Source organism: Cibotium barometz, chromosome 32 (assembly GCF_041138505.1).
Source record: "Cibotium barometz isolate CiBa-2024 chromosome 32, ASM4113850v1, whole genome shotgun sequence".
NCBI lineage: Eukaryota > Viridiplantae > Streptophyta > Polypodiopsida > Cyatheales > Cibotiaceae > Cibotium > Cibotium barometz.
Genome location: NC_141077.1, coordinates 43234347 through 43254152, shown reverse-complemented (window position 1 = coordinate 43254152; position 19806 = coordinate 43234347). Strand labels below are relative to the sequence as shown.

The 19806-nt window shown below is 46.6% G+C and overlaps 1 protein-coding gene across 3 annotated transcripts in view; it reads left to right on the top strand.

Annotated features, from left to right (window-relative positions):
• Positions 1-4425: 4425 nt before the first annotated feature.
• LOC147620222 (uncharacterized) overlaps positions 4426-19806 on the top strand; it is a 36539-nt gene continuing 21158 nt past the window's right edge. For all 3 annotated transcript variants that reach the window (XR_015261755.1, XM_086772414.1, XM_086772415.1), the window contains exons 1-2: positions 4426-4821; positions 5771-5955. Coding sequence is in view for 2 of the 3 variants with exons in the window: in XM_086772414.1 (XP_086628540.1) it covers positions 4666-4821; positions 5771-5955 (341 nt within the window). In the remaining variant the exon portion in view is untranslated. The remainder of the gene's footprint in view (positions 4822-5770; positions 5956-19806) is intronic.

The following is a 19806-nucleotide window of genomic DNA, read 5'->3' as shown; positions in this document are numbered from 1 at the left end:
AAAATGGTGTTGCTGAGAGGAAAAACAGGTCACTTATGGAGATGGCATGATGTATGGTCAAGAGCCAAGCTTTGCCATATGCGTTTTGGTTTGAGGCTGTCATGTGTGCTGCATATGTACTCAACAGGTGTCCCACTAAGGCCTTGCAGTCTATTACTCCATATGAAGCTTGGCATGGCAAGAAACCTTCTATTGGTCACTTGCGTGTCTTTGGTTGCTTGGCCTATGCTTTAGTGCCTGTGCAACAACGCAGAAAATTGGATGATAAGGCTATCAAATGTATTTTTGTTGGTTACAGTGCTAAGAGCAAGGGTTACAGATTGTATCATCCGCAGTCAAAGCGTATCTTGATTAGTCGAGATGTTGTTTTTGTGGAAGATGCTGTGCAGCCCTTGTTATCATGTACCAAAGAGACAGGTGTGAGCTCACGGGATGTATTTGATATGTTGTTGCCTCTTTTTACAGGTGGGAATTCAAATGTAAGTCCTAATGAGGCAAATATTCAGCCTATGCAGATTTCAAACGACATCATAGATCAGCCTATTTCTGATGCAGATTTACAGGATGTAATTCATGAGGATAGGGCTGAAAATGAGCAGGCTAGAGGTATGCCTAAATGGCTGGTGCAAACCTTGCGTGATAGTAAAATTGATGCACCTATGACTAGTCGTACTCGTTCAGGTTTTCAGCATGCCTCTTATACATCAGATTGTTATGCTTTGGCTATGTCTAGTATGTGTGAAGAGGAAGAACCTCTTTCATTTGATGAGGCACAAAATTCAGAAAATTGGTTGGCTGCAATGCAAAATGAATATGATGCTATAATGAAGAATGGTACATGGTCTTTGTGTGATTTGCCTATTGGTAAAAAGGCCATTGGATGTAAGTGGGTTTTTAAGTTGAAACGAAAGCCAGATGGCAGTGTTGATCGCTATAAGGCTAGGCTTGTTGCAATGGGTTATGCTCAAGAAAAGGGTATTGATTTTGATGAGACCTTTGCTCCCACTTGTCGTATGACTACCATTTGTAGCATTTGTGCATTGGCAGCTCATAATGGTTAGAATGTACATCAGTTGGATGTAAAGACTGCGTTCTTGAATGGAGATTTGCATGAGGAGGTGTATGTATCGCAGCCTCGTGGTTTTGTTCAAAAAGGGCCGGAAAACAAAGTGTGCAGGTTGAAAAAGGCTTTATATGGTTTAAAGCAAGCTCCACGAGCTTGGTATGAAAAGATACATGCATATTTGACTGCACATGGTTTTCAGAATAGTCCAACAAAAAGCACTTTGTATGTTAAACGTGTGGATGGTGTACATCTAATCATTGCTCTCTATGTCGATGACATGTTGCTCACAGGACTAAATGAAAGTCATATTGCTGATTTTAAGGCTGATTTGAATGCCTCTTTTGAAATGTCAGATTTGGGGCATTTGCATCATTATTTGGGGATACAATTTAAGCAGTGTGATGGAGGTATTGCTTTGTGTCAGACAAAGTATATTGAGACATTGTTGCGGAGATTTGGCCTTGAAGACTGCAAGCCTATTGCTACTCCAATGGAGACAGGTTTGAAGTTAAGTCTTCATGATGCTGGAGATCACTTTGATGTCACACTCTATCAGACAGCTGTTGGTTGCCTCATTTATGTATGCATTACGAGGCCAGACATTCAGTTTGCAGTCTCACAGGTGAGCAGGTTTATGCATAGCCCAGGGTCTCAGCATTGGAAGGCAGTTAAACGCATCTTTCGCTACTTGAGTGGCACCATACATCTTGGGTTGTTTTATCCCAAGGGGGGATCGTTGCCGCTAGATTTACATGCTTTTTCGAACTCAGATTGGGCTGGTTGCTATGACACGAGTGTCCACAAGTGGTTTTTGTTTCATGCTCGGTAGCTCATGCATATCTTGGTTGAGCAAGAAGCAACCTACTATGGCCACTTCTAGTTGTGAAGCTGAGTACAGGGCAGCTTTCACAGCTACGGTTGAGTGTGTGTGGCTCAGACGGCTTATGGCTGATTTGGGTGTTGGACAAGAGTTTGCCACCTCTATCTACACTGGCAGTTGCGAGAAACCCAGTTTTTCATGCTCGCACAAAGCACATTGAGGTACATTATCACTATGTCAGGGAGAGACTCTCAGCAGGAGAGATCAGCTTGGCCTATGTGCCAACACAGGACAACCTCGCCGATCTTTTCACAAAGGCGCTTCCTCGTGAGAAGTTCGAAGCTTTCCGTAAAGCTTTGGGCTTGCTCCCCTTTGTGGATTGATCTACTTCGGGCATGGCACTCCCCTATACATGAGTGCCAGCTCTCGTTCACACCATCACTCCCAGGAGGGATTTGTTGCCATATACATAGGCAGTGATGAGAACACACTTAGGACCGCTGGGGCACTTTTTCCCTCTTTAGGAGGTTTTTTCCCCCAGCTTGTATATACGCCCATCATTCTAGGGCTAACTTATCTTTGTACATTGACACAATCTAATACACTTTGTGTTGTGTGCATTCTTGCTTCTTCTTCTCCAAGCTTTGTGTGCTTTCCTGCAACCCTAATTCCAACATGCATTTCTCCCTTCAATTGGACATATATCTCTTCCTTCAGCGTTTCGTATATCACTTTCCTTTGGGCATGCATCTGCTCGGTCCATTCCTTTTCAAGCTCCTGTCGCATGGTGTTCATCTCTGTCCTTATGTGAAGCTGTAGCTCCTCATAAAGGGCCTCATCTCGTCGGGCCATCTTCGTAATCCTTTGTGAGCCAGGGGACATGATTCCTTCCCTTAGTCTTCTGCGGTAGGCATTTTGGTGCCTTCGTGGGGGTGTGAAAGGTTGTCTCACCATCCTGTTCCCCCTCTAGGAGTTGAGACATGTTTTCCCCTACTAGTTGCTGCCTTGGGGGCCTGAGCAAGGGTGGGTGGGGAAAGGGGGCAGAACTTAAAATATACCCTAGGGTAAATGTTCTAATGTGAGTTATATATCATACATTATTGGATACTAAAATTCCTACTCATGATACCATATAAGTGCTTATAAAAATGCCTTTGCTATTTAAATCTCCAATAGATATTAAATATCTCAAATACATGAGATTATTTTTTAAATTAAAAAATTTCTTATTTCTCTACAAAGTATGAAAGAAATTTATCTAATGTAAAATATATGTATTAATAACTAGGATGCTATTTTAAAATATGGTAAAATATGATGTCTTAGTGTGTTTAAATTGCATAAATCAAATGGCATACAACATCTATTTTCAGTTGAATGATTTTGAATTTTTTTAAATTTTAATTTTCTATATAAAATATCATCTTCTTTAAATATAAAAGAATTAGATTTTGTCAGTATTCACAAAATAGCATTGTTATTGTTCACTGGCAATGCACCTTACTGTACCTTCTGCAGAACTGAAAACTGGCAATGCACCTTACTGTACCTTCTGCCTGACTGTACCTCCTGCACCTTATTGTTTGCACCTGCGCAGAACTGCAGAAGAGAGAGAAAGGGAAGTACAGTCCCTTCTGCGCTTTCTGCAACTACCTTGCAAACCCAGGCGCCTCCTGCAGTCCTATTTGCCTGGCTTCCTTCGAAAAGGCGACGATTTTCGTGTACAAGACGCAAGCCTCCGCATTTTTGGTGGGCAAACGTGCACGCAATCGACTATGGCGCTTCGCTTCAGTCTCGGCGCGGCTGGAAGAGAGAGAGAGAGAGTGTGTGTTGAGTGCCTTCGCTTCAGTCGGCCGGAAGAGAGAGTGCGTTGAGTGCCTTCGCTTCAGTCGGCCGGAAGAGAGAGTTCAGTCGGCCCCGACGCACCTAGTGCCCTGATGCCTATCACGAGAATGTTTGAAATATGTCTCTTTCGTCCTTTTGCCGGCTTGGTAAGCTTGCCTCGTGGACATCGGTGCATAGTGCTACTGTGAGGCCACTAGGAGGTTACTTGTTGGCCCTATATTTGTCCTCACATTGGACTCCAAGTATGGAAAGCTAGCTCTAAGTTATGTGCAGAGAGAGAGAACTAAAGACCTAATAGGCCTATGAGACTAAAGTGATACAATAGTGTCCATGGCATATCTCATCATGGAACAGAAAATAAAATAGATCAAATCAAAACTATCTCACTACAGGGATACAATGTTACATTGAATGAACATGTTGAACATACCCCACCGAGAGAGAGAGAGAGAGAGAGTTGTGCACGCAAATGGACATAAAAGGACACTCTCCGAGGCCCATTTCACAATATGCGGCCACCTCCAGTTTCTCCCTCCCTCGGGGTTCACTCGGCTATGTTATATATTGCCTCACACCATTGTCCTTCAGCAAATGATATTCATCCAAGACTCAAGTGGTTAAACCAACAGGCTTTCAAGGGTGGGACCAGGGTTTTTAAGACCCATAATCCATTGAGGTCCGTAAAATTTTTTGTGTTTGGTTTTTGCTGCACCAGACATCTCTGTGAAGGAGATCGATATATATTCGAACACACACACACATACCCACATTGCATAACCCTGATGGCATCGAACTTTGGAAGCCAACCGTTCCACTACGCGCCCGTGGCCCACACGCTCCTTTTCCCCACCTCTAAGCGCGAAAAATATAATTCCTAAGTTCAAGAAGGGAACATTCGAACATTCTGGCAGGATAGTGAAGCTCGAATGGTGGGATGGAGAAACAGGTGAGGCATTCGGAGTGGGCCAAATTGAAGCTTGTTGGGCGGCCAGTGATGACTGGCAAAGCCTGGGGCGCCTCCTCCCTCCTCTGGGTGGCTGTCCGGCCTTTGCCCTGCCTCGTCCACATCTACCACGACTCCAAGCTCCGGGTTAGTTTTGAAAGCGTCTTCCCGCCTTCAACCCAACCCCCTTGTGATAGTAATTTGGCAATCTACCCCAGCTATGCCCAAAATCGCTAGTCCTTTTGGACTAGGGAGTATAGGGGAACCTTTCCCCTTCAGAAAATGGGTCACCCTGCGGGTCATGGTAATGGGAAGATGATGAGGACATCTCAGCATTCCCTGATGATGCTGACAGGCAAGCAGAGGATGTTTTTACAAATCAGCAGGCACAGTTCCGGGAATCTTGATGTCCTGATTGTACGGTCCAGATTTTCACTGTGGCGAACCATGACCACAGTTCCGGGAATCTTGATGTCCTGATTGTACGGTACAGATTTTCACTGTGGCGAACCATGACGAGAGAGGGAATGGACGTAGGCGGTACATTCCTCTCAGGAAAGTGGGTTGCTGCACAGCAGCGATTCACTTTCTGAGGAAGAATGCACAACCAAAGTACATTCCCCTACATCATGGTCCGGGGGGGGGGGGGGGGGAGTGATGCCTGCAGGCTCAAACAAAATGCCAGGCTGGATGTTGACATGCCGACGAATCGTTGCTGTGACCACCTTGGATTCTGTGCTAGACATTGACGTGTAGGCCAACGATTTTTGGGCAGACCACTGATTATGAAAGGCAAGTGTAGGATCGTGGAATTCGCTGAGATAAATACTCTCACGACCCCTGACCATGATGGTGTAATAGTCAATGCAGCAGAGATTGGGCTCAATTTGAAGTAAACAGTGGGCTCAATTTGAGACACAATATAGTAGAGTGCAGGTTCAATTTGAGACACAATGTCCCAGAGAATGGTCCCTTTAGTGAAAAAAAAGAAAGGACCCAAGTATACCAATATATGCCTTTTGCTAACTTTTTGATGTAAGGAAACCATGCTGTATTAAAAACTTCTTTTCTTGACTCTTTGTGGCATGTTTTGTAGGGATTGTTACGGTTTCCCGAAGATCCAATCTTTCTCTTATTTGCCCCCCCTCAAGAAGATTCTTTTGACTCAGATGAGAGTAAGGGCTCTATGTGTGAGCTCGTTTCTGCTTCTTTACTCGTAATCACTTTGGATGGATGTATTTGGCGGATTCCACTTATTGATTCTTGCGACTTGACGGACAGGTATTGCATGATGAAAAGCTACTTTGGAGCTAGACACATCATATAAGTCTTTTACTTATAAAATAGCTTTGGAGGAAGCTGCACCCATTTTGACATCTTTTCATGTTTGTCTCACATGTCCTAATATATTTTTAAAAAGCTGGCTGATTCCTCCTTATGTCATGACCATGGGCTTGGTTATCGTAGCTATCAGAGGCATTAAGCAAGCATTTTTTTGCTGCAACTTGGCCATAGATGCAGGATCGGGTCTGGTCTAGTGCTGTCTTGTTTTGAGAGAGAGAGAGAGGGGATCTTTTTTTAAAATTTAACTTAGGTTCATGATGGTCTATGAGACAATGATATTGTGACTCCACTGAGCATATTGGAAGGGAATGTTCGAAGAACATGAAGAAGCATAATGGTAATGGCAAGGAGAAGTACAAGGAGATGACAAGTGTGAGGCCACTTATTTCACTTTGATCCACTTTCTTGCCACATGTCCCAATCTAAGAGATGGGTCTTCCCATAAACTTCATCTCTAAAATAATTCCAATTGGTAGATCTTTTGCCAAATGTGCTTTGACATGCCCCCCATTTGCTTAGATTACGGATGTAATGACATGAACAAATTTTCCGTTGGGGTTGTTCAAAAATAGTAATCCTCCTAGATTTTAGGAGTGTGTTCCTTTGGATTCCACCTTATTAGAAATGTATGTGAGAACTATGTAGAAGCATGTTTCAATGCTAGATCTCTCCTAAATCCATTGGATTCCACCTTATTAGAAATGTACGTGAGAACTACGTAGAAGCATGTTTCAATGCTAGATCTCTCCCAAATCCTCGAGCTCTGTCAGAATACGCAGCGGAGATGATGACCAAATTCAGGAACACGAGCAAACACAATGCAGAAAAACAGCACAAGAGAGAGAGAGAGATAGAGGCGTGTAACTCTGCTCTATATACACAAAGAAGATCCCGAGGGGCTGTGGGGCCATTTTATATGGCCCCCATACAGCAGTCGGCCAACTAAATGACAGCCGACAAGGGCATGTCCATCACGACTAGCATAAACACCAGTCGGGCAGCATGGAGAAAGGTGTCCATGGCTTGTAGCACCCAGTTGGCCAGTACCAATAGGCTCATAGCTACAGTCGGCCACCTACCAATACCTCTTGCCACCATAGAAATGCCACCCAAGCCACAGGAAAAATGAAAAAAATGGGGGAAAAATACGGGGAGTGAGAAAAAATGAGAATAACACCTACTAGGGCGGGCACACCCACAACAAAGGCCCTGGTGTCTCAGTAAAGACAAGAGATGACTTCTAACACCCCCTCTCAGCTCCTGGTTGTGAAACCAACCACAGGGAGCTGGGGTGCCGCTTGAGCAAAGCTTGCGATAGTGACTTCGTGAAGAGGTCCACCGTACTGTCCTCCGTCGAAAGAGAACTCTAGCAAGATGTCATAAGCAACGAACTGTTCACGAACAAAGTGCCTATGGATGACCGTGGGTTCCTCTAGTGGAAGCCCAATCTTGAGTGGAAGCCCAATCCTGCCATGCAACCTCTGCAATCTTACCACCTCACAAGCAGCATCCCAAGCAGCTCGGTACTCTGCCTTTGTCAACGACAAGAAAAAGGATGACTGCCTCTTACTACTCCATAAAAGTTCTCCTGGGCCTGAAGTAGATCTCCTCCCCAATCTTAGTCATTCCAACCGTGGAGTCGGACTCCATCCATCAATCCCCCTCCTGTGTAAAACAGTCCATGATCCTTCGCATGCCGCAGAAACCACAAGATACGCAATCCTACCTCCCAAAAGAGTCATCTGCAACAACCATGAGCTCAACTGCCTCATCACGAAGCTCCCGTTCAATCTAGTATCCATAAATCAAAGCAATGAACCATTCTGCTTTCGAGTCAAAGAGGCATCACACTGCTCACAAGGATCAACACCTGTTATGGTAGAAAGCCAAGTTCTGGAAACCTGTTGAAGACCACACAAGGCCTTCTGAAACTTGTCAACCACCCCCTTTGAACCCGGAACCACTAAGCCTGGAGATTGTGCAACAACCACCTCCTTTTGCAAGTAATCAACTGCCACCTGCCTGGCTTTTCGAGAGGTCCCTATGGAAAGAACATCCTCATCTACAGGAGTTTCTTTTTCCCGAATACTACGAGACATCAGAGCATAAGTTACCTGTTCAGTTTCCTCTGACTGACAAACAAAAGAACCACCAACATCAGTATTGGAAAGTTCCTGCCAATTGCTGCCATCAACTGGCAAGCTATCCTCATCTACAGGAGTTTCTTTGTCCCGAATACTACGAGACATCAGAGCATAAGTTACCTGTTCAGTTTTCTCTGACTGACAAACAAAAGAACCACCAACATCAGTATTGGAAAGTTCCTGCCAATTGCTGCCATCAACTGGCAAGCTATCCTCGATCTGGTTCCGGAAAGCCTGCACCTGTAGCGTATCCACACTTAAGTGTCCATTACCAGACTGCCACTTATCACAAACTTGAGGACCTGGGAGAGAGAGTGCTGAAAGCTTGTAAACTCCATTCTCCACTCCGCCTTTCCAAACTATCTAGCCTGTTGCCTTGTCCCGGAAAGCAACAAAATGCTCATCAAACTCCACCCGTCCGCCAGTCTTGCAAACCTGATGCACTGACAACAGATGAAAACCAAGTGACGGAACATACAACACTTGGGAGGAATGCTTTCCCCTCTACCATCGAGAACTATCTCCAACCTGCCCTCATTGTGAACTGGGATAGTGGATGTATCCCCAGTAAGAATGTGACCAGAATACCTGCAGAGATCTTGTAAATCTGAACGGGAAGGAGTCGTGCGCTTGGAAGCACCATTGTCTAGAATCCACTTCCGAGTATCCGTTGCGGAGAGTCCTCCAACCTCCTCCTCTTTGCCTTCAGTTTCTTGCAGTTAGCGTTGGATTTCTTCTCAGAAGACTTCTCCCATGAAGCCTTCCCTTTGCCGGTGTTACGGCCTTTCGACCGTTGGCCAGTTAAGGCCTCCGAACCTCCACCTTGAGGAGGGTTCGTGAATCGTTCCTCCTAGTCCAAGACCATGGGCACAAGCTCCTCCCACGTGATGGTGCTGAGCTTGCCACTGGTAATCAAAGATGAGTAAAATGCTGAGTATTGAGAGGGCAAATGTGACAGCAACATTATGGCCATGTCCTCCGATGATATCTCCTTCCCAGCCTGAAGAACTTCTTGCTGAAGAGCCTGCAGCTTGTTAATATGCTCCCGGATCGTCGACGACTTTGCAGGGCTCATAACCCGCATCTGTACTTCCAAGGAAATCCTCTTCATGGGCGATACCCTGTTGTAAAGAGAAGCCAAATGCTGCCATATATCTCTGGCCAACGTCATATGCTTTACATGATTGATTACCTGCGGTGTGCAGTTGAGGAAGATAAATGAACGGACCCTGGCGTTGACACGATCCCACAACTGTGCTTGTGCCTGTGCCTCCCGGTCCTTACAGGTTGACGGTAACTCCCTTTCCTCTACTTCCAGCTGTGGAACCCCAGCAACGATAAAATCAGCAAGGTCGTAAGACTCCAGAACAGATTCCATCATAACCTTCCATATGCCGTAGTTGTTCCTGTCCAAGTGATGGTCCATTGGGAACGTGGGGAGTGTAGGGATCTTCACATGCCTCTCAGCCATCTCTAACAAATCTGCCATTGCGGGGATGTACTCTGAAAAAAGGGTGGGTGGGTGGGAACAAAGAAGAACTTACACCTGCAAGTGGCTGTCCAGCAAATAAGCCCGCCGTCCTCTTGCTTCTCCTCTTCCCGAACAGTCCCGAACAATCCACCAATCAGCAACACAAGTCCCCCTCTTGCTCACACAACTCCCAAGAACTATCAAGGGCGTATGGTTCTGATACCATGTCAGAATACGCAGCGGAGATAATGACCAAATCTGGGAACACAAGAGCAAATGCAATGTAGAAAAACAGCACGAGAGAGAGAGAGAGAGAGAGAGAGAGAGAGAGAGAGAGAGAGAGGCGTGTAACTCGTTACTCTGCTCTATATACACAAAGAAGATCCCGAATAATGATACACGATTGGCAAGGGGCTGAGGGGTGATTTTATATGGCCCCCATACAGCAGTCGGCCAGCTAAATGACATCCGACAGGGGCATGTCCACCACGACTAGCATAAACACCAGTCGGCTAGTGGTGTACAGTCGACCAGCATGGAGAAAGGTGTCCATGACCTGTAGCACCCAGTCGGCCAGTACCAATAGGCTCATAGCTACAGTGGGCCACCTACCAAGACCTCCTGCCACCATAGAAATGCCACCCAAGCCACAGGAAAAATGGGAAAAATGGGGGAAAAATACGGGGAGTAGTCCTCAAGAGTTAAGCTGCACTGCCTAAGACTAAAAAACTCATTCATCTTTATGGATTGACTTCTAACAAGCTCGCCCTACATGCTTTCCGCTTGACACTTGAGCTCCAATGTCCATATCGTAATCTAAGAAGTCAAGGCACAGAAACGAGTGCCACTCCAAAGCATAAACAGGCTCAAGGCACATGAATAGGTGGTAGTCCATAGCACAAACAGGTACTGTGACCACACACCTTGGAGGTGTCACGTGCACGCCCGTGCAAATGGCTAAACCTCTGCATGAACAGTCTTAATCCTTGGTTAATCATCAGTTAAGTTAGTATCTAAGTCATCAGTTTAGTAGTATCATCATCATCAACGTCATCATCTAGATTCTACAGCATCATCCTCATCATCAGCAGCCACATCATCATCAGAATCACCATTAGCAACGTCATCAGCACAAGCATGAAGTAAAGGGGCCTAGCATCCTGTCTTGCAGCCTGCAGTCGGCAGCCAGCAGCCAACAGGAGGCTCAGGCAGTAGACGGCTAGGTACTTGAGTGCAGGGCAATAGGTGTGGGCAAGGCAGTAAGCATAGTGCAACATTTACAGGAAAACAGCATGAATATTTGTCCCACAAACGGGCCGACAACTCCAGTAGCTGGCCGACTAGCATCCCAACATATATATAAGCATGAAATCATTCAATCATTCAGCAATTCATTCATTCCATTAGTAGAAGTAAGTAGTAGTCATGTAGAAAGGGGCCAGAAGGTCACCCCTATGGGGATGACCAAGGTGTTAGAAATTGTGCATCTCAGTGTATTGGGGTGTGCCCATTTATTGGGTATTTATCCATTTTTTACCTATTTAGCAGGTCGTGAGTTGTCGGCCAGCTTCTAGGGGCAGTCAACCAACTTCCCAGGCTCCAGCATCACTATATAAAGGGGCCTCCTCTATTCATTTCTTTATCCATCTAACCTATTTGACAGGCACATGTTCTACACCATTTACTGGCTGATATTGCCATTGTAAAAGCCTCTTGCCACATAACATGATGTTCATTGTCTGATGTCTCTCTCTCCTTTGGAATCCCCCTCTCCTATGTTTTGCTTCTGCATTGTGCAACTTTATCATGGTATCAGTCGCTTCGGTGCTGGTATCCACATCTCGTTTCCTCATTTGCTGAACTTGGCGTTTTTGTTGGAAGAGGAGGCTTGCGTTTTCTTGCATCTACAGTAGCAAAAGGCTGTGTTTTTGCTTCTTCACAGGCGGTTGCATTTTTTCATCTCCGTTTTTTCTGTGTTTCCATCCAGGTGGCTGTGTTTTCCCCTGGGTGCTGTGTTTCCAGCATTGCAGCTGTGTTTTGGTGGGTGGCAGCGTTTTTCTCTCCTTTCTCCATCTTCTTCATCAGCATTTTCAGTTGCTGGTGGTGTGTGGGCTGCGTTTTCAGTCCTGGTCAGCAGTTGGTGGTCTTCTTCGAGTGTCGAGCGCCCCCGATTAGTGGCATCTTCAGCCTGCCTCTTTTTCGATGGAGCTACCTACTTCATGGGTGCTTTCTGCCAAGATTTGTGGGCTTGTTTGCTGCAGTCCAGTCCCACTCTACCTCAGTACAGAGGGGGGCTAATTGGTCCTTTCCTTCCATGGCGTTGGAGTTTGTTGGAGAAGTTGGTTGTGGAGTGTTCAGATCATCAGTGGCACAAAGGCTTGCTTGTTGCAGAGGTGTGCTATTGCCGTGGATATGTGTTCCCTCTTGGAGGAGGTATTTATCCTTGTTTCTCGAGAGTAGGTAAGGTTCCCTCCTAGTGGACAGGATCAGGCACTTGCTACAGTGCAATAGACAGGATGGTGTCATTGCTACTCTTTTGGAAAGCAGGGCCATTTGGCCAAGGTTTGCAAGATCGAAGGTACAGCCTAGGTTGGGACCATGCTTTCAAAGACAAGCAATGATCATATAAAGGATGATGACTTTGATACTTTTAGCATCCCCAAGGCTGCATAAGCCAGGGAGGACCCGGATGGTCAACTTCTATAGTTATACAGATAGTCACCCCCATGTGCTTCCAGCCAGAGGAGGCTTGTGGGTGGGAGAGGGGGCTTTCAGCAGCTCCTCATTTTTGGTGCATGGGAACCGTGAGTCGGAGTTCCAAGCATTAAAAATATCTGGCAAGACAAGTTCATTTTGGAGCTATGGACTGCTTGGTGTAGCAAAAATTATGGACTGGATGTGTTCTAAGTTCATTGTTCGAGGTTTTTGGGACGTGATGTGTTCACAGTCCATTGTTGGGGATTATGGGTGCGATGTGTCGAGTAGCTCATCATTTTATTCTTGGAGTTCACTACACACTTGTGTGGGAATTCGGAGCCAAGCAAAGTTCCTTGTGTTGCTCGTAGTATAATTTTGTTTCGAGGAAATAGGTTGGCGGGTTCTTTTTCCGAGGTGTATTCGGTATGGCACAATACTGGAGTGTCCATGGTTGCATCTTCATCAGCTTATCGTCTTCAAACTCTTGCACACATTGAGCTGCAGAGGGGGTGTTAGAAATTGTGCATCTTAGTGTATTAGGGGTGTGCCCATTTATTGGGTATCTATCCATTTTTCTCCTATTTAGCAGGTCATGAGTTGTTGGCCAGTTTCTAGGGGTAGCAAATGGAGTGGTTTGCAAAAGGCGAAGCTAGAGGAAGCATTCCTTGAGGGTATGTACGAAAAAGCAATACATCATTAAGCTCTCAGATCAGTTCCAAAGGCCTAGCAACAAGCATGATCAGGTCCGGTAGGTGACCCACCGTTGTGTTAAGGGAAAGGGAAAGCAAGCATGGGGACACCAGTTAACAGATGCTTAGTTCTTCAGGAAGACTTGGAAGTGGAGATAAGGAGTCAAGGTGAAGGTGTTCAGATCAAAATATCAATTAAAGTCAAAGACAATTAAAGTAGGTCAAAGTCAGTAGCAGTCCAGGGAGGAAGGATGACAGTGTCCACCCTGTCATCAAGTTTAGCAGAAGGGAATGTCATGTGCATGCCCATGCCATGGCTAAACCTCTGCATTCCTTGGTTAATCATCAGTTAAGTCAGTATCTAAGTCATCAGTTCAGTAGCATCACCATCTACAACATCATCTCATCATCAGCAGTGTGATCATCATCACCATCATCTTCATAAGCATGAAGTAAAGGGGCTGAGCACCCTGTCGGCAGCCAGCAAGAGGCTCAGGCAACAGGCGGCTAGGTACCTGAGTGCAGGGCAGTAGGTGTGGGCAAGGCAGTAAGCATAGCGCAACATTTATAGTCCCACAAATAGGCTGACAACTCCAGTAGTTGGTTGACTAGCATCCCAACATATATATAAGCTTTCAACAATGCATTCATTCCATCAGTAGAAGTAAGTAGTAGTCATGTAGAAAGGGGCTACAAGGTCACCCCTATGGGGATGACCAAGGCCTAAGCATGTACAAGCACTTAAGCCACTTTTTTGTACCATATAAATACAAGAAAAAACCCTGACACCAATCTCTTTCTTCTTCTCTCTCCTCTGTCTTAATCATGTTTGAATCAACATCTTGTTCTTAATCAAGCTTAGGACTGTGGATCAGTATAGCAAGGCTTCCGTGCATGCAACAGAAGAGAGGTGGGCTCAAGTAATAAGGAAAAGTCACTTGCAAGCATAGATAGCCTGGTGCTCCATAAGCATTTCTGCAATACATAGTTTATGGGCATTTCGGCCCAGTGAGATAACTCCAGAGAATATCCTTGATCCATAAAGTATCATGTTTCCTTGATACCAATGTAACTCACTGTACTTGTTATTTTGAGGGCTGTACTTGTGTACCAACCACTGTACATGCCGTTCCAACCATTGTACCTGCTAATTATGCTTGTGTATCACCTGTACCTGCTGGTTATGCTACTGTACCAGATTTACCAGGCCTTTTGTACTGACTGTACCACTTGGAAGTGAAGATGTACTGGCTAATTTGAAGGTTGCTCCTGCTGTTTTGTTCCTACGTATGTACCGATTGGGAGCATGCATGGATTTACGGGTGTTTTGGTATCTACACATTTATATTGGATTTTGATTGTAATTATGACATGTTTACTGTGATAATCTGGCGAGAGTCCCAATGATTTGGCGAGCCCCCAAAGCTTGTAGAAAGGGGGAGAGAGAGGGTGCATTCTGGCCCCAATGTCGTGTCCATTGTGCAAAGTTAATATTTTTCAGCATCAATTGAATAAGGATGAATGGCTATGTTTAAATGTTAAGTAAGCATTTGATGGTATCTGAAAGTGTGTCAAAGTCCTTGGTCCCCCGGGCAAGTCCTCAAAACAACAGATAAAGTGGCTGTATAGCAGGTACAGAATCTGGTACAATAGGCACATTCCTATAACAGCAGGTACAATGGTGGTCTAGTAGGTACAATATCTGGTACAGTAGGTACAGTGGTTGTATAGCAGGTACAATGGCTGGTACAGCAAGTACAGCCCTCAAAAAGCAGGTCCAGTCCTCAAAACTGCAGGTACAGTGGCTGTATAGTAGGTACAGAATCTGGTACAGTAGGCACAGCCCTCAAAACATCAAGTACAATCCTCAAAACCACAGGTACAGTGGCTATATGGCAGGTACAAAATCTGGTACAGTAGGTACAGTGGCTGTATAGCAGGTACAAAATCTGGTACAATAGGTACAGTGGCTGTATAGCAGGTTCAGAATCTGGTACAGTAGGTACAACCCTCACAACAGCAGGAACATTTCTCAAAACAGCAGGTATAGTGGCTGTATAGCAGCAGGTACAGAATCTGGTAAAGTAGGTACATCCCTCCAATCAGCCTGTACAGCAGGCACATGGGTTGGTGCAATAGTTAGGGCAACGGGTACAAGGACGGTACCTCCTCCATAAGGACCTGAGCACTCAGGAACACCCCCCACTATGGGAGATACTAAGAAAATGGAAAATTCCAGGCTGGATACATTGGAAACAGCTGTGAAAACCAACAAGAAAATGGCGGACAGCAACCTCAACACGGCCGTGAAACAAATGATGGAGTGGTTCACCAAGCTAGAGGACAATTGGAAACAAGAAAGAGAGATATGGAGACAGGGAAAGGAGGCTTTACAAGCTGAAATTCAGCTTCTCAAAGGAGAGGTGAGCTCACTCCGAGAGCAATTTGCAAAGGAAGAAGGCGAAATCCGCGAAGAAGAGAAGAAAAACATCAAAGAGGAGATAACCAAAGAGGTTACACAATCCCTTGAGGCACACATAAAGGCGGCCAAAGACGGATGGGTTGAGGTGGCAAAGAAAAGCATCATCAAGGAGCTCATAGAGAGGAGCCCATCCGAGTACATGCCACACTTGAGGAAGAGAAGATGAGACACGCCCGCTGGCTTAATGTACGAGTATCCGGCCTACCTGCATCCAAAGATACACCCGAGCAAGGAGGTAAAGCTCTATGTACCACACTCGGGTATTCCCAAGACACTCCATTGCCCTTCACAAAGGCTTGGAGAGTGGGGAAAGAGGAGAAGAGGAGGGTTCTTGTCCTCCAATTTCACAATGAAGAGGACAAGATAACATTCATGAAGAAGAGGATCATCTTGAGGAGTCTACTGGGCAGCCCCATAGATATTGATGAGGATCTCACGAAGATGCAAGTGGAGCACCGCAAAGCTTGCATGCCCAAGGTGATTCAAGCAAGAAAGGAGGGGAAGAAGGCCTTTTATAGAGATGGCCGGGTCTTCGTTGACGGCCAGCTGGTTGCATAGGGACTCACGGCCTATGAGACATCGACGGAGGACATCACTTCGAGGATACAGATTGCCATATGGAACTGTGATGGTTCCTTGTGGACACACCCGGGGAGATGGGAGGTGATGGATGGCCGAGACATCATGATGATCACAGAGACGCATCAGAGCCCGGAGAGGGGACTACCATGGGGCTATCAATGGGAGTCTGCATACACGAGGACTAGACGACAGGGTACTTCCAGGGGGTCTGGAGTAGTAGCAGTACTTGTGAGGAGTGGCTTACAGCACTTGGTGAGGGTGGAGCAGGTGGATGAGGAGGCTAGATACATCTGGATACGGATACAGCTCTCAGATACGAGGGAGGCTTTCTTTGCATTATGCTATTTTCCACCCAAGGGGTCCACATACGCACCTGCCAGACAGAGGACTCAGAGACAGGCTGAGGAGGACACAGATGATGTTGGTGAGATGGGGGAGGAGTTGGACAGTAGATATGAGGAGGCGGTGGAGGAGAGTTCCTTGACGGTCACCCTATTTGATCTTATCTGAGGACATCATTCATTTCTCACAGCAGGGTGAAGTCTTCCTTGTCGGGGACTTCAATGCCCGAATCCAGAGCCGGCAGTGTGAGATTTTTGACTTTGCAGATCCTATACTACTAGATGCTCTTGATATGGATACAGTCGGGTTGGGGAGAGTATCATCTGACCGAGGTGCTGACAACACAAGTTATGGATCACACCTACTGGCCTTGGGTGCAGCACACCAGCTCCTTATCTATAATGGTATGACGTGCTGGCTGGACTCTGGAGGGCTTACATCATAGTTACCACGGAACGTCGTTCCGCCTTCCTGGAACGCCGGAACGCCGTTCCGGGCGAAGGCACGTTCCCGGAACGTCGGAACGTTCCGCAAAATTTTTTTTTATTTTTTTATTTTTTTTTGCGGAACGTTTGTTTTGCTTGCAGAAATGTATGTTCATGTCTTGGGGGAGCAAATATTAGGAAGCATATTTGGCTATCCGTATACAAAAAGTTACATTTTTTTGTGTCATATGCTGACATGTCATATGACGTGGCGTTCCGCGACGTTCCCGATCCGCTCCCGTTCCCGTTCCCGCTCCCGTTCTAGCATCCGACGTTCCTGGAACGTTCCCGTTCCGTGGTAACTATGGCTTACATGCTTCCAGAATGGAGGAGCAGGTGGAGGCAGCACAGTCGATTATGTCATGGGGTCCATAGGAGGCATGGATCTTGTTCAGGACTTTACTATCCCCCCATGCCCTATTGGAGACCACTCACATCTTGTGCTATCACTAGCAACCAGCCACACACCATTAGAACCACCCTCACGACCACCTCGCACCATCATCCATTTCACTAAAGAGTTGGAGGATATATACACAAACCATGTCTATGAGGGAATACTACATCTAGATCCATCAGCACCTCTATCGGCACTCACGGATGGACTTACGTTAGTATTGCATTCAGCAGCCACGGAGAGCTTCCCCCACACTACACATGGCATGGAGAGCACCCGTTCTAGGACTATGCCCCAGAACCGCTGGTATGATGAGTGCCGCCAGTTACGCAGACAGCTGAGAGTATAGAGAGAGCTGGGCTAGATTACACTACGCCAAGCTGGCTAGATTACACTACGCCAAGCTGGACGACACAGATGTCTGCCCTTACTAGATGTAAGAGACGGACATATAAGGAGGCACAGTATTGGGACATCCACCACTTGCTGATGAGCCGGGATGCAGACGTGGCCTGGCGCTAGCTCAGGGAGCCTTCCCCACCCACACCGATAGAGGACCCTGCTACATGGCATGCTTACGCGGAGAGACTATACCAGATCCCAGCCCAGCCACCTATCCCTCAGCCATCAGAGCAGCGCCCCACAGCCCCTACTTTCTTCACCAGCGAGATGGTCACTAGAGCTATACGGAGATTACAGCATGGGAGAGCCCCAGATCACACAGGCCTCCAGGGGGAGCACCTTATATATGTAGCAGAGACTCTGTCACCTTTCATTGCTTGGCTCTTTAATAGAGCTCTTGCAAAGGATTTGCCTGAGACATGGACTATGCATACTGTAGTGCCTTTACATAAGGCTGGGGACCGTATGGACCCAGCCAACTACAGGACTATCATGGTTGGTCATACATTGGCCAAATTATATGGGGCAGTATTGGAGGTAGAGCTTAGTCACTATGCAGAGGCCCACAGTCTCCGAGCCCTTGGACAGGCAGGTTTTCGGTGAGGCTTCTCCACCATTGACCATGTCTTCACTCTCAGGATCCTAATTGAGCAGGCCAGGAACTGGGGCAGGCACTTACATTGCTGCTTTGTGGATTTCCGCAAAGCGTTCGGTACAGTTCCTCGAGAGCGGCTCTTTCAGAGACTCATGACACTGGGAGTACCTACAGAGATGATGTGGGGAATTTATGCTCTTTATGAACGTGTGGCAGCCAGGTCAGATGCCCAGGAGGTATGTCTGCAGACTTTGCTAGCACCCTTGGTGTGAAGCAAGGATGCCCACTATCTCCCACCCTCTTCGGGCTATACATCGACGAGGTAGCAGACTATATTTAGCGAGGAGGTGGAGTTGGCGGGCAGATCTCGGACACACAGGTACATATTATGCTATATGCTGATGACATTATCCTGATTTCAGAGACACAGGAGGGACTACAGTAGCATCTAGGGGCTCTAGAGCTTTTCTGCAGAGACAGTTTCCTCATAGTGAACCTTGGGAAAACCAAGGTTATGATCCAGCAATGAGGAGGAGATCTGTTTTTATGTTTGAGGGCAGCCAAGTAGAGGTCTCTACATCTTATGTATATTTGGGGATTACATTCACCAGCAGAGCCGGGTGATTCTCTATGACGCAGGCAGCCCATGATCGACTCACCCGAGCCTATGCAGCCTTGGCTATGCTAGAGAGATAGAGCCATCAGGCACATTTCTAGGAGCCCCGTACAAAAGGGTGGCTTTTTGACACTTTAGTCACCCCAGCCCTGATGTACGCAGCCCCAGTTTGGACACCAAGCTTGGCAGCCTCCACATGGAGCCAGATAGAGCGCCCACAGGTCATACAGCTATCCCGGATGGTTCGTAGCAAGCCATCCGTTCCCCATGACATTGTGAGAGCAGAGTTTGCACCACCGATGCTAGTGGAGGTGGCGTTCCCTTATTCGGTGCCAAGCCTCCTCAGAGTTACCGCTCAAAATAGTTGGTACAGCTCCCAATATTGCTCTACTTGATGTGCATGTTTTTTACGATGAGTAAGGGACTGGTTTAGTCTTTGAGCCTGTCGGGCCGAGGTTTGGCCCGTAGCTACTTCTCGTAAAAGACGGGCACGTGTGGTGTGGCACTCATCATCATACCAACTATTTTGGGGCATCGTCCCAGGCTGAGGTTTGGCGGTGGAATGAGAGGTACGGGCGAAGCTGGCGATAGTGGATGAATGGAGAAGTGCTGTGAGCTGAGAAGTGAGAGTGTCAAGAGGTGCAACTGGATCCATCGATAAGAGGCCGTGGTAGATGTGATTACAATAGATATGATCGCTATCATGGGTGAAATGAGTAGTGGGGGGTAAAGGTGTAGGTGTGGGTGGAGTGGTGGTGAGGGAGAAAATGCGGTAGGCATGATCTGCTCCAAGTGGGCGTGTGGGGATGGTAAAGGCTGATACGTGCTGTGCCATCTCCATGGATCCCAAAATGTAGTCAACTGTGCTGGATTCCCCTCCATGGGG